Raw genomic sequence first — 15192 nt, 5'->3', positions numbered from 1 at the left:
AGGGCCGATTTTGCTTTTTGTATTTTGGGCTTTTCTTTCATTTCTTTGATGTCAGATAAACTGATCAGATTTGCTTTAGCACCAGTGTCTAGTTTCAATGTGACAAGCGTCCCATTAATTGCCAGTGGCACTGTCCATTTGTCTTCCACTACGGCATTTATCTCTGTGTCTGGCTCAGTTTCACAGTTGACCAGACCAACAAAAAATGTGTCGCTGAGATCAGCATCTTCAACTGTGTTTATTGGTCGTTTTGTCTTGTTCTCTTTACCTTTTGAGAAGCATTGCTTGGCAAAGTGGTTCTTTCCGTGGCAGGCGGAGCATATTTTACCATAAGCTGGACACTTTTTGGGCATGTGCTTCAGGCCACAGCGCTTGCAATCCAACATCCTGCTGTCAGATCGTGGTAGTATGAGTTTCCCTCTCTGACTGGAAACTGCTCCCACAGTAGCGCTGTCACCAATGGCAACTGCACCCGTTTCACTGCAAGTCTTAACATGCTGCTGTGACAACTCACATGCTTGACAAATCCGTATGGCTCCCTCTAGCGTCAGGTCGGTTTCTCTCAGCAGCCGTTCCCTGACTTTTCTGTCCACCACGCCAAAAACAATCTGGTCGCGGATCATCGAGTCACGTAGCGTAGCAAAGTTGCACGTTTGCGCTTTGAGTTTCAGGTCGTCAAAAAGCTGTCAAATGACTCGCATGACTGCTGAATCCTCGAGCGAAAAATGTATCTCTCATAAGTCTCATTCTTCTTAGGAGAGCAATGGGCATCAAACTTTCCCATTACAATGTCAAACTTATCTTTATCACCCGGCTCATCGTATACAAATGTGTTGTACACTTCAATAGCTTGGGGCCCTGCTACTGTAAGCAGTAACGCTACCTTTCTTGCATCCGGCTTGCTCTCAAATCCCACGGCCACAATATATAGCTGGAAGTGCTGCTTGAAGGCACGCCAATTGCTGTCGACGTTTCCCGTCAGCTTTAAACTCTCCAGCGGCTTGATAGAATCCATTATCGCCGTCCACAATGCACCTCAGCCCAGATTTAGTTTTACTCCTGGTACCATGTTTTGTTTGTCTCCTTATTTATGAAGAAAGAGTCCCTTTGTGATCTGCGACGTACTTTATTCACCATGCTTGGTTAGCCGGAAAAACAACAACCGCCTTTAACTCTTAGCGCTCATGCCCATGTTCTTTACAGATAGTGCCACCTTGTGGTATGGCATGAAACTACGTTAACTTACAGCAACAGCTGCTTATCATTACACACCTTTTACAGGAAATCTATCCAGAAGGTCACTGAAGCTTGATTGGTCATGCCCACTGCTGATTGGTCATGCAACAAGTCACTGTCTGTTCCACAACCTGATCTTTGCTACTTGGCTGAGAGAAATCCATGTGGCGCTGTGGGTACCAGTTTTGGCTCCTTTTCCAATAAAGGATGACGACTTAATATAGAGAGAAAAAGATTTAGGGCATTACATGTAACATTACATATTTGCTTCTATTTAAAATCATGTTACATTTTGCAATTTAGCTGCCTTTAATTAAAATACTTTTTTTTTAGTTTTACAGCAAAGTAACCACAACACATCATTATAACTGAGATAGATAGATAGATAGATAGATGCTCAAAAACTGTTATAAATTGTATTTAAGGATCGTGTTATTGTTGATCTTCCAGCCTGTAGATGGCGATAACGGCTTCTGTCCCCAGTTCCCTGAATCATGTGACTTCCACCAAACCAAATCTATCAGCCAGCTGACGGTGAAAGTGCAGAGGTCAGAGACTGAAACTTTTTAGACTGAATGAAACCGCTGCTGTTTTAGGATGAACACGACACTGAAGCACTGGAAAGAGGCGGCCACTCTGATTTTAGCCGCAGGACGCGGGCGTGGTTTCACCCCGAGAGCACCGCTGACAGGGGAAAGCGACTCTGGACAGTCACATCTGCCCCACAGGTCCCTCTTTGATTACGACGTTTTGCTGCTTAAAAGAAGCGGTAAAAGCGGATTCATGCCCAATGCTTATGTGTTTCCTGGGGGAGTGGTGGACGCATCGGATTTTTCCAGTGAGTGGCTGGACATTTTCAGATCTTTCACTAACTCCCCGACTTTCGGGTTAAGAAGTGTCAAACAGCCTCTGGAGACCAGACCTCCGATCTTTGCTACAGACCGACTGAAACTAGGCTCTCCCATCCCGGGAGAAGTCGCCCTCCGGATCTGCGCGTTGAGGGAAACATTTGAGGAATCTGGCGTACTTCTGGTGGCTCCCAAAATAGAGGAGAAAAAAATGTTAAAAAGCATAAAAGACTTTGGTTACATTGAGCGCTACGGGGTGAATGATCTGTGCAGCAGTGAGCTCACCAAGTGGAGGGCTCTGGTTAACCAGAACCCCTCCAACTTTATCAGGATGTGTAGAGAGCTGCAAGTGTTGCCTGACATCTGGGCTTTACATGAGTGGGGCAACTGGTTGACTCCAGCAGGCCGATATGGGACGACGAGATTTGACACAGCTTTCTTCATCTGCTGCTTGCAGGAGATTCCGCATACGCTACAAGATGATAAGGAAATTGAGCGTTTTCAGGTGATTACATATATCCAACCAGATTCATTTATATTCTTTATAGACACATGAAACGCACATGTGACCATCAAAACCTGCTTACCAATTCATTAAAAAAAAGGGGTCAGTCATATAATCCAACAGTATCCCAACTAAAATCTTGGATCTGGTAGAGCGACTGACTCCTGAGCTACAGCCACTGAGGGGTGGCTCCTTTCTGATTTTTCTATCTCTTGTTATGGATATATTATTTAGCAAAGATATAGTATAGCCATACTCAGCACAGATGTCCCTGTATACTATGCCAGGCACTTGGTTATAGGGTTCCATGTATCCCCTGCCTGCTAGCATCTTGCACGCTGCTGTTATGTGGTCATCTCAGGAGCATCTTTGCACAACTTGCACCGAGGGTCTTGCCTGGTGTGGCAGGACACAGCCTCTATCGACCTTTTGCTTATAGCTTGTTTCTATGCTGCCATGATAGAGAAGTGAGAGAAGCAAATAAAAATAAAGAAAACAAGAGATGTCAATTTATTCTTATTAGACAGACCTGCAGATCTTTTTGTCCACAGCCCATGCAATGCCAGGGGACAAAGTAAAGCAAAGAAATGCTCCAAATGTAACAAGAAATGAATTCGCAGAACAAAATTAAGACCTTTCAGTAATCACTGCTAAATACTTTATTGATCCCAGAAATGATTGTGTTACAGCAGTGGGATAAGGAATAAAAACAGCACAGTCTGCAGTAAATAAACAACCAAATTAATGTATAAGTGCCACAGGTGCACAGTAAGGGAATTATACTGTTAAATAATCCCAAAATTTACATAGACTACAATGATAACAAACAAAGAGAGTAAAACTGAAGCGAATGCAAGAGAATAGTGTAAATTGAATTTACAAAAAAATAAATAAAAGTAAACATGAAAGGGTATAATACAAAAATGTGTGTTTTAGATCTTATTCCTGACAGGTATGTTCACCTGTGACAGAACAAAACCTTATTGTACAGTTTTATAGAGAAATATAGGATTGATTTCCGCAATCATTCTTTATGGCAGTGTGTTTGAATCAGTCTGAAGGAGCTCTGCTGCCTCAGTAGTGTGGAGTGGAGTGGGTGAGATTGTCTGTGGTGGGGAGCAGTTTGTTCAGTGACCTCCTGTCCTCCTGTGCCTCACTAACGGAAACACCTCCAAATTCTTGATAGTGATGCTTACCGCCTTGTGAATCAGTTTCTTGACAATCATGATTTCTGTTTTACGACACAGTTTGTTTTTGTTTTTTTAAAGAAGCACAGTTGGAAAATGTCATAGACCTAAGAAGTGGTTCGATACTTGCTCCTTTTTAAATTTTCCCAGTGCAGTCAACTTGCCTCTTAAATAATGTTCCTCATAAAAAAAAGTGTGATCTCAGAAAATCACACTGTGAGGCTAGCATCTTCTCTGACCTCCCAAGATAAGAACTGATATCACCTAACACTGAACTTCTTTATACAAGTCCTCTACCAATCATTAAAATCTTCCAGGTGCCACTGATTACACAAGGATAAGTTAGCGTGAGTAATTCAAAAATGGTGTTTTGCAGCTGAAATTACACAGAAAATGTGGCTACACATTAGTTTAAGTGGGTAAATAACACTAGCTCTTTCGGGTGTCTTTGTACCAGCTGATCGATATTGTGTACCAAATCAAAGGTAAGATCACAGTGTTGCAGTTCTAAAACACTAACCCCATCTGTGTGCCATCTGTGTGTTTCAGTGGTCCACACCCTCAGAGATCTTGCAGAGCTACCAGGCACAGGAGTTGTGGATTGCGCCTCCACAGTTCTATGAACTCAGCCGCCTGTGCCGCTTCCCTCTACTAAATGATCTCCACAACTTCGCCAGCCAGCGTGCCACAGCGGGCTGCGAGCAGTGGATGCCCGTTGTTGTATCAAATGATGAACATCATATATCGCTGCTGCCAGGTGCAGATTTTATCATTATCATTTAATGATTTACACCTATCTATGTTTAATCTTTTTTCTCTCTCTCTCTCTCTTGGACTGCTTACTCATCCAGGTGATAAACTTTATCCAGTGGACAGCCCAAGAGACTCTGAAGCTGCAAAAAGCACAGCCCCTCAATCAAAGGATCATCAGGATGCTTCCCCGCTCCACCGTATTGTCATATCAGATCCATACACTTTAAGGGTACAGATCACCATCACTCCAAAATACAACCATGTCCTCCCTGTTGCACATTCAGCAGTGTCACATGACTCAAAAAGTCAGCTTTGACAACCCTGTGATCCTTGTCCTCCTGTGCCTGTGAAATAAAAAGTCACAAAACCAGGCAACTTTACAGTCATATTTTTATATCGGTCTCAGTCATGTCGCTCTCATCACTGTATATTTTATTATGTTAATTTAAATTAGAAATTTTGCAGCGCTTTGAGAGTTAATGTTGTTCAGAATGGCTTGTTTTGGGTAGAAATTCCTAGTACACGAAGCTGGAAGAGAAGAAGAAGACAAACATGGACAGAAGAGAAAGAACATTCAGTCTTCAGCTCAGGCCAAACTTCGCAGGACCTGCCAGACAGCTCATTTAAATAATGGCAGTAATCGTGTCTGTTTTTACAGTGTGCAGTTAGTTTTTACGTCAGGACAAAAAGCAACTTCAAAAATTGTATATGCAGTTTAAAGATTAGACAACGTTTTATTTGCACGGACCTGCCTGCACAGACACAGATGCATTAAGAGGTCAGATTTTGGTTCCAATAAAAGTGTATATATAGTTATTGTGATCCAAAGACATGTTCTTCATGACTATACAGAGGACCAGAGTGTCCTCAAACTTTGTCGCAGTTGTAGTGAAAGCTGAAGGCTGTGTTTGATCAGTTGTGCTTATTACTGGAAATATAGGTTGATTACAGCAATGCTGTTAATGAAATGTGTTAAACCTGATTAATTTAAACATAAAGGCTGCTGAAAAACATGAGTGTCTTCTTGTGTGTGTTCGTGGTTGTCCTTGTGTGGAGGAGTGCATAAGTAGAAGTTTTCCAGAACAGTGTCCTTCAGGACAAATTGAAGCCTTGTGAGAAATACTTTGTGTAAAATGGGCCATGCAGGATTTTTGCCAATATAAATGAATTTATTATTGAGCATATTTGATCATTATTCATATTAACCTTTCAATAACGCTGCTTTAACCCGCCTTTTTGTGCTATATCTTGTGATTATTTGTGATTGACATAAGTAATGAGCCAAATGCTTTGTCCTATTAAAATTAAGGCTCTCAATTCAGTTCAATCATCACAGTATAACACAAAGTCAGGTAAGTTTCAGGCATATTGTAGGGAACATACTGCTGTAAATCAGTTTCATCCATTTTGGTGCAAATCAACGTGATAACACATGCAGTGCTTCCTCTCCTTTGTTGTGATTTTTCAGTAGCGTTCTTGTCAATACTGGCAGCATAAAACAGTACCTGAAGCACATTCCTTTTGCACAGGTAGCCCAGCTCCTCCAGGATGGCATACCTGTTTATACTGTCTACAAAATGTTTCCTGAATCTCCCAACTACCACCATCAAAAGTGTGGAAGAGCATCAATCCAGCAGCAGGATTAGTATCTGCTTCTTTGTATGAGAAAGAAACACTACCAGAGCTCTAGAAGTGTTTGTTCTGCTCTTTCAAATAGACTTCAAAAGGGCTACTCATGCATGTTTTTCTTATCAAACAGCCAGACACAGGCTCCATGAGGGTAGTGTGAGGTAGTTTGTTAAACCATCTGAGAAAACAGTTCATATTAACCAGGTTTTGAAGTAAAAGTCTGGATATGATTTGTCATGAAATCCAAGACATGACAAATTTTATTTCTTGTGGAACATGAGCATCCAAAGATTTCTTTTCTTTTAGCTTTCAGTGTTCACTTAACTGTTTATTTGACATAACAACAAGCTTTGTACAGATACAAAATCAATTTGAGATAAAAGAGGCCAATGGTTGAATTCACCCCGAGAGTTCCACTACATTATGCACCAGTCACCATTTTAGAAAAGGTGCAATTCAGAGGTACACTTTCACTAATTCACACTCAAAATTTAAAATGTAAATAAAGTATATTACAACTTTATTCATAATGTTCTTTCTTCTGTAGTAAGAAAGAACTGAAAAACCACCTGTTTTTCGGGCCGAAAAACTGGTGGTGGCTCAACGTACCCATAGCCTTGTCTCACACATTTCTCCAGTGCAGTATTTTAAGACGGGATTTTTTTTTCATAACTGTTTTTGGTATCAGCTCTCAAAAACACAAAGTGCACTTTAAATGTGACAGACCACTGTCTGCTGGACTGCTGAGACGACTAGAACAAGTGGGAAGAGGCTGAACCAGCACAAGACATAGATCCAAATATGCTGTCATAATGTCACCTGTGTTCATCAGAAAAAGTACTTTAATGTCACTCTGATCTGACGAAAACATTTCTCCAAGAAAAAAAAAATGAAGAGACACACTGAAGCGAGTCAGCAGCCCTCAGTCTGGTTTTCATCTTTCTGACATATTTTACCTGTCAGCTTGATAAAAGATGCAGAGCTTCTGTCCCTTTTGCCCTCCCCTGTCCTCACACCTCATCTCTTACTGCTTCAGAGTGCCGTGTGTGTAGGATGGTGGTGGCAGAAAGCGGGTGAGTTGAAATAACGCTGCTGAACCTTCTGTGCTGTTTGCAGAGTATGTTAAGGGTTTCTATGGCAACTCACAGCCTTGAAAACCCACCATCTAAGTCCAGATGAAGTGATGATGCAGTGGTCTGTGTCTGCCAAGTGTGTAGCTCACCTCTTTGTGAACCAGTCTGCTTAGTGTGCTTGTTTCCAAGCGAGCGAATTAAGCAAATACATGGTTTTGTTGTGCATAAGTTAAAATAAAATACCTCCAAACAGCTGTTGAGAAACCTGATTTACTCACCTGTAAAGGTGAGTGATGGGGCACTCTAAATATTTGATGCTGTGGCTATTTTCAGGAACATCTTGCATAACTGAAATTTTGAAAAAGCAATTTAAAAGACGCATGAAACAGTCTCTGAGTTGCATGTTGCATAAATGCTACTCTTCCTCTGGAAGTGAGTAGAACAAATTTTAAAGGGCAGCATTTGAGGATGCTTCATCTCATTCTCTACTTAAATCTCCTCCCTCTCATCCTCATGTTTAATTAATCACTTTTATATTTTTAGATTTCCGGATGACAATGTAAATCTGTCATAAGTTTCGAGAGATTCAAGGTCCATGACTCACTGTTAGAAGAGCATAGTGCCTCTGTGAAATGACAGCCACGATAAACAAGATGTCAGAAAGCCTACTGTGAATCAGTAGAGCATGCCACTGATTTTCACACATCAAAGTCTTGCCAAAGAATGCTTTCAGCTTTTTTGTTAGAAGATTAATTATCTTGCATTTTATCTACTTTGTTTACTCTATTATACTAGTTTCTTTTTTAAATGTTTCTCCACAGAATTTCTGTATTGAGAGGTAGAGAAGAGAGAGAGATTCATTTCCTGGAAACAGGAAAAGAATCTGAAACTTGAATACCTTTACAATGTTTTACATATAGTTCATATATATATACACATATATATGTATATATATATATATATATATATATATATATATATATATATATATATATATATACATATATACATATATATATATACACACACATATAGAGCCTCTGCTTCCAACAGGAATTGTGAGATAACTACATTCAGCCTAAGACTCAGTTGACTTCAAATGCCATGGGTCCACTTACCATATACAATTAGTACAAGAGGACCTCCTTAATAGAGAAGAAGCTGATCATTAGGGTCCTTTCAGGGCTCATGTGATGTGCAGCTTTTCAGGTGACAGCATTTAAACAGTCTTTTAATTAGAATTTGCATCAAACTGTTATTTTACTGATACAAGTGTAAATATTTATCTTGAATTATTATTTTAGTTAAATTGGCTCTTTTGTCAATCTAAATGGACCCTCTGCTGATTTGACAGTCATTAAATCCATGACTGTTTGTTGTTTCACTTATGAAATGAATGAGAGTTTAGTGAACATGAGTTAACCAATTTGCAATGAAGATGAGGAAACTCACAGGATGAACACGGTGGCCGGTTGGGGAAAGAAACTCAGACACCTACTTACCTGAATTGGCATGTTTGTTAAATGAATAATAATGATAACACACACACTCTGACACAAAAATGCAATGAGTTTGTGCATAAATCTGGTTTTCTATTTCACTTACATAGACATTATGGCTATGTAAGAAATTAAGTTTTGTGATACCGTCTTCCTGGATATTTTAGCCTGGAGGAATCAAAGTACAAGTTACTGTGATTTCAAACCCAGATTATGACAAAGTTCCAATGACCATTATTATTTTTAGACCAACATGTTTCATCCTTGAAAATTTTACACACATATATATTTCTGAAAATATCTACATGCATGCTTATACCAACAATTTTACTATCTTTTTTTTAAGTGCACTTTTGTCTTTTTGACTTTTTACATTTTTTGTCAAACTTTTGTGGAGTTAAAAAAAAGTGGAAGATGTTTTCAATCCTTTGCATAATTCTATTTTATGAATTTTAGGGTGGTTTGACAAGCATTAGATGCATTATCTCTCTATATGTTAAGGTTTTTGTTTTTAGCCTAATGTACTAAAGCATGTGACTCAAAAATATTTCTGGAGCAGCACTCGTTTCTGTTTTGCAAATTAATAACTAACTTGAATTTATATTCATGTTGGGCTAAAGAAAACTGTCTTAGTGTGCATCTACCCTTAACTAACAACCACTTGGGTGGAAACTTTGACTCTGACTGCTTCCAGTTTAACTGGATGCCAGTCCAGGAATACCCTTAAAGGCTCTTAGATGTAAAACTATTAGGGATTTAAGCATAGTCTACTTTCCATTTAAATGAAGTAGTATCTTAAACCTAAGGTGGTTAAGTGGTTAATTCCCTTCTTAAAATATCTCTATGTGTGTTAGATGTATAGATCTCTAGCTTAGGTTTGCAGTGATTACAAACTAGGCCTGGTTATAAGTTACCAGGTACACAACTTACCACACCTTCACACAAAGTGACCTTACAAGCATGCCTGGTCATGTTTGTAAAGCACCTATCAAACTGCAAGCACATTTTCAAGTGTGTTTCGAAGTTTTATTATAATAAATATACTTGATCGTATGTACATTTTCTGAAACAGCAGTATATACAAACCTTCTATTCATGTTGCAATGTACATTCAACGCTATGCAAGAAAACCCTGAAAAGGAACATGAGCAGGCTTACAGTGAATGGGTGCGTTATTAAAAGACTGTGAACATGTCTTCGGTCCCAAGGCTCTCATCAAGCACATTGTGATTTGATGCAGTAAAGTAAGACGCAGGCCTATTGCAATCTGACTATACAGATTATTATGACGCATTAAAACGGTGCTGAAAGGAGTGTAGAAGAGTGCAGATTTGATAACATCCGACCAGTGTGGTTTGAGGAGCAGAGATTAACTGTGCTGGCTTCCACTATAGTTTCAATAAGACAACCGTTTTTTAGATGCCCCCCTGTTTGTTTGAGCAGATTTAACTTTTCTGGATGCAAAGCATCAATCCACAGAACATCATGAGAATAGTTAACCGTAGGCTACATTTCTGCTTGAGCTTTTCCACTAATCCACTTGGATTACGTGTTGTTTATATCATCCTGATGGCTAGACTCTGTCACGTAATTTTATGACCTTTTTTCCCACCCTCTTCCAAAAATAAATGGTCCACTGGCCCTCCCCCCAAACATACTTTTTCTACCTCACTCACATTATTTTCACACTTTGGCTATATTGTTCTAGTACATTTTAGCTTATCTAGTGCAATTTCTCATCTCTGCCAAATACATTCACAAATCCAGGAAAGCTTAATAACTTTTCTGTGTCCACATTATTTTTCAAGCCCAAAAGACGCTCTTTCTCTTTCTTATGGGCCTGCAGAGTCTTACCGCTCCCTGGACAGCTTCACAGGATGTCCATCAGGGTGGGCTTTTGGTTAGACAGTTCACATATTGACGACCAAATAGCCTAGAACCAAGGCTACTATAACGATGACAAAGAATCCAATCACAGCGCAGATTGACGCAAAACCAGTCTCCCTGCTCCCTCCGCCACTTTCTTCTTCTTTCGGCTCTTCTTCGCAGATCGAGATGACACCCACTGAGGAATTCCCTACACTCATGTTGGACTTGAGCTCAGCGCCTGCCTCCTGCTTCGCCTCCACGGCCCACGGCGCCACCTGCACCTTCATCTCCATCTCTTCCATCATCTGGCTCACCTGGGTGATCTCGGCCTGTAGGTCTCTGAGGTCTGCCGTGTCGATATTGCTGTCCGCCTCGTACTTCATATTCTGCACGCTCATGGCCCGGGCCGCCACCGTAGTGGTGCTGCCGGTCATCCCTGTCTGGATGAGGTGTCTTGTTGGCACCTTGAGGGGAAAATCCTGTGCTATCTCTAAGGACCTTTTCATGTCCACCTCAAGAAGCTCCATGCAACTAGAGAATAGCACCCACAGGCGCTCGTACTCGGCCCGATCCTCTTTGCTGATGGTCTTATCTTTGAGCAAAGAAGTCAGTTTAGTCCTGTTGGCCACCGCCAGCTCCTGGGCCTTTTTGCGGGTCTTCTTCAGCTCCTCTCGCAGGTTTTGAGAGTCCGAAGTGCTCCCAAGAGCGATGACCAAATGCCTGTAGCAGGCGGTCACTTTGTTCAAAGCGTCCAGCATTGTTTTGCATTCCTCTTTCCCCATGACTGATTAAAGAAAAAATCTATATCCTTCTTAGAAAATATGAAATGATTAAAAAGGGGGAGCTGCAAACAGCGCGCGTATTCGAACAATGCTTTAGCCACTGACCTCGGTTTAGTTTCCACGGGAGCTCACCAGCCGCTCTCCAAATCCACTCAACGCACTGGTGAGAGAAAATTCTTCTCTATCCATGCTCCTTCCTGTGCAAGCAGATACAGAGAGTGGCTTAGAAATTAATGCCCCCGTAGCCTAAAAGGCTTTAGATTACCTTTCCCACACGAGATCATACGGCTCCGCAGCCCGTCTCCTTGCGGAACGTGAAACAATCCAACCACCCTTTTATGAAATTGCGATCCCAATTCAGCCACAGGTGTTACAACATCCGCCTAACCGTTTGCGTAGAGAGCGTAGAGAGCCTTTTCTCTTCAGCAGCTTAAAATAAATGTTCAAAGAAAATGCGCTGCCGGACAAGTTAGGTTCGCCATTCAGCGTCCGCGAGGAGCAAAGCGAGCCATTGTTGTTTTGGTTTGTTTTATCTGCATGAGGAGCTGTCCACTTCAGCACCCGATCGATGATTTTTAAATACCAGTAAGCGCCTTCTGTAGTCACATGTGCACGCACAACAGTGCTATTCAGCGAGAGGCAGAGGCAGGGAAGCAAAACAGCTTCACTCCCATTGGTTTTTTTTCCACACAGGCGTTTGGTTTACATTCTTCATGCTATTGGCTGCTCTGTCCGTGATGTGGGCAGAACTGCGATGTCTATCAGCAGGGAAGTCAAATCACAAACATGTTAACTCTCTGACAATACCATTGTCATCAGGGTCCCTGCTTATAGTCGGCTGCACGAGGAAAAATAAAGACCGGTGAACCCAGAGAGGAATGTAGAATAAATAAATAAAAAATACGATTGTTATTTAAGTTTGTTATTTATTGAAGTTAAACAATCTATACTTTTAGTATGAATTGTTTAAATGAATGGTTCTTTTCTTCCTCTTGGAACTATCCTGAGTCTGTTTCAGTGTTGCCTATTACTTCATCTTCACTGCTGGAGTCTAGGCTAAAGAGCTTTCACTGATACTCTCTCTCATTCCCACAGTTCCCTTTCAATGGCCATAAAATAATCAAACTCTGATGTCCTGCAGTATATATATGTGGCTTGTAGACTTCCTGTGTTTTTTTTTCTCAGATATTTTTATTAAATTTTCTGCATCCATTTTTACAAAAGACAAATTGAACAATATGCCGTTTTCTTTTTGAAGAACATAAAACAATATGAAACATACACTCCCACCTCATAATTATAGGAGTACCGGTGGGTGTACAAAAAGAAAAAAGAAAGGGTCCAATCTAATAATACAAATAGTAAACCCTGGAGTACAAGATAACAGTTCCTGAGTGTACAAGAGAGATGTGGAGAGTTTCAGAACCCACACCCCCACACAGACACAGAAAAAACAAAACAAACAAACCAAGAAAAAAACAAACACAAACATAATGAGTGGTCAGCTTAGTTGTAGAGATAAGTCAAATCTGTAAGAGAAAAGAAATATGTATTAACAGAGGCTATATTGCCATCAACATAAAAATGCACTGTAGTTTCAACTAAGTTGCAATAGGTAGCAGCACACTGATAAATCTACCCTAATCTCTAATGTATGCCTGCCATCACTATGTTAGGAACTCTCCAACTTATTGGTAAAGCCAATAACTAATAATAATAACTAATCCCATGGCAATAACTCACTGCATTTAGATATGTAGACATGGTAAGGATGAATTGCTGTAGTTCAAACTAAGCACCAGAGTGGAGAATAAAGGGTATTTAAGTGGTGGCATGATTTGTAGTGTCAGACAGGTTCCACTGAGTATTTTAGAAACTGCTGATCTACTGAGATTTCCCCCACATAATCATCTCTAGGGTTTACAGAGAATGACCCCAAAGAGAGAAATTATCCAGCCAGTGACAGTTCTGTGGGTGAAAATGCATTCTTGTTACCAGAGGTCAGAGGTGAATGACCAGACTACTACAGGCTGATGGGAAGACAACAATAACTTAAATAACCACTTGTTACCACCAAGGTTTGCAGAAGAGCATCTTTGATTGCACAACATATTGAACCTTGAAACAGATCACACTGGGAGCTATTCATGTTAGCTAAAGACAGGGAAGCAAGGTTAGGTTAATTTAGGTTAATTTGTGCGGGCTCATCAAAACAGGAAAACAGAAAACTGGAAAAACATTGGCTGGTCTGATGATTTGATTTCTGCTGCAACACTCAGAGATAGAGACAGAACTTAGGAATAAATAACACAAAAGCATGGATCCATCCTGCCTTGTGTCAGTGATTCAGGCTCTTGATGGTGGTGTAATGTTGTGTGAGATATTTTTGGCACACTTTGGGCTGTTTAGTACAAGTTGAGCATTGTTTCAACGCCAACAACTTACCTGAGTATTTCTGCTGATGACCATGTCCATCCCTTAGTGATCACAGTGTACCAATCATCTAATGGTTGCTTCCAGCAAGATAAGAAACCATGTAAAAAAGATCAAATCAAAGTTGTTTTATTTTATTTCATTCACATATATTTTACATGACAATGTGTTCACAGTCAGTGGACCTCAGTCCATTAAATCACCTTTGGGATGCATCATGGATGTGCAGCTGACATCTGCAACAACTGTGTGATGCTATCATATCAATATGAACCAAAATCTCTGACACCTTAATCTGTGGAACAAAGAATCGGAAAGTTCTGAAGGTAAAACTGGCTTCCAACCCAGGATTAGCAACATTTTTTCTGATAAAGACATCGGTGAGTGTAGAGTGTAGTGGAGGGTGATACATTTGAAAAGCTGCTAAAAAACAAACAAACACTATTGACGATGCTGCACCACCTTTTCATCAGCATATCAGAAATGTATCATTTTGCAATACTAAAAATAACAGAATAAAAAATTACCATCTGGTTGACATGTCACAGCTGAGTGTGTTCATTGAACCTGATGTGTAATCAGGTTCAATGAACACTGAAAGCAAACCCAAAACAAACTGATGATACCCTGATACCAAAAGATCTTTCATAAACTGACTAAACCTTCAGTCATATGTTCCTATAAAAAGATAAAACACTTTGTTTCTCCTGGTGTGTTGTTCCATCTGATTTTAAAGCTACGCTGATGTGATTATGAGACACAGGTTTGCGGAAATAGTGTTCAGTTTTTCTCTCATGTGACTACTTGCCATTTTTTTCAGTTTTATAAGTGTGGTAAAAGTGGATAATTTGTGGGTTGTCACCACAGCTGCCTGCACACTGGGAGGAGGCCTGTTGTTGCACACAGTACTGGATGGATAATGTGTTGTTTAGTTGGCTCCTGCTGTGTTGAGAGATGAGAGGCACATAAGGCTGAGTGGTATTTGCCTGCTTTGCTCTTTTTGCATTATTCAAGCGGATGGGGCCTAATGATCCAGTGACTACAGTGCAAAGCTAATGGACTGGAGTGCAGTGAATGCCTGAGGAACTGAGTGAGAGGCTTATTGTTCGTTTCACATAAAATGACATCTGCTGCGGCATGGGAATTGATTTCTTCTGTTCAATTTATTCCTAGTTTGAATCCATTTTTGCTCATATCACTCATTAAAAACATTATGCATGCCCGCCCCTCATATTTGATGCTTTATAAGGTAACTGTGTACTAACACCTGCAGATCACCATCCTAAGATTACAATATGTGGCTCTGCTGTAAACTGCACTGTTTAATATATTTAAAGTGCTGGTAGCCATTTCAGCACTTTCTGACTAATAACAAATA

At 40.4% G+C, this 15192-nt stretch overlaps 2 protein-coding genes across 2 annotated transcripts; one reads left to right on the top strand and one right to left on the bottom strand.

The window, feature by feature from the left end:
• The first annotated feature begins 1680 nt into the window (after positions 1-1680).
• On the top strand, positions 1681-5542 carry nudt19 (nudix (nucleoside diphosphate linked moiety X)-type motif 19). Its single transcript, XM_085162284.1, has 3 exons — positions 1681-2589; positions 4326-4533; positions 4628-5542. The coding sequence occupies exons 1-3, from the start codon at positions 1834-1836 to the stop codon at positions 4843-4845; spliced, it is 1182 nt and encodes a 393-aa protein (XP_085018410.1). The 5' UTR covers positions 1681-1833; the 3' UTR covers positions 4846-5542.
• Positions 5543-8271: 2729 nt separating this feature from the next.
• On the bottom strand, positions 8272-12074 carry LOC146525878 (regulator of G-protein signaling 9-binding protein). The gene has a single exon (XM_085164404.1). It carries the CDS (start codon positions 11379-11381, stop codon positions 10641-10643), a length of 741 nt encoding a protein of 246 aa, XP_085020530.1. The 5' UTR covers positions 11382-12074; the 3' UTR covers positions 8272-10640.
• Between the last annotated feature and the right edge of the window lie 3118 nt (positions 12075-15192).

The sequence above is a fragment of the Neolamprologus multifasciatus genome, chromosome 1 (assembly GCF_963576455.1).
Source record: "Neolamprologus multifasciatus chromosome 1, fNeoMul1.2, whole genome shotgun sequence".
In the NCBI taxonomy this organism is placed as follows: domain Eukaryota; kingdom Metazoa; phylum Chordata; class Actinopteri; order Cichliformes; family Cichlidae; genus Neolamprologus; species Neolamprologus multifasciatus.
The sequence above is the reverse complement of the archived record's forward strand: the minus strand, read 5'-3'. Positions and strand labels throughout refer to the sequence as shown.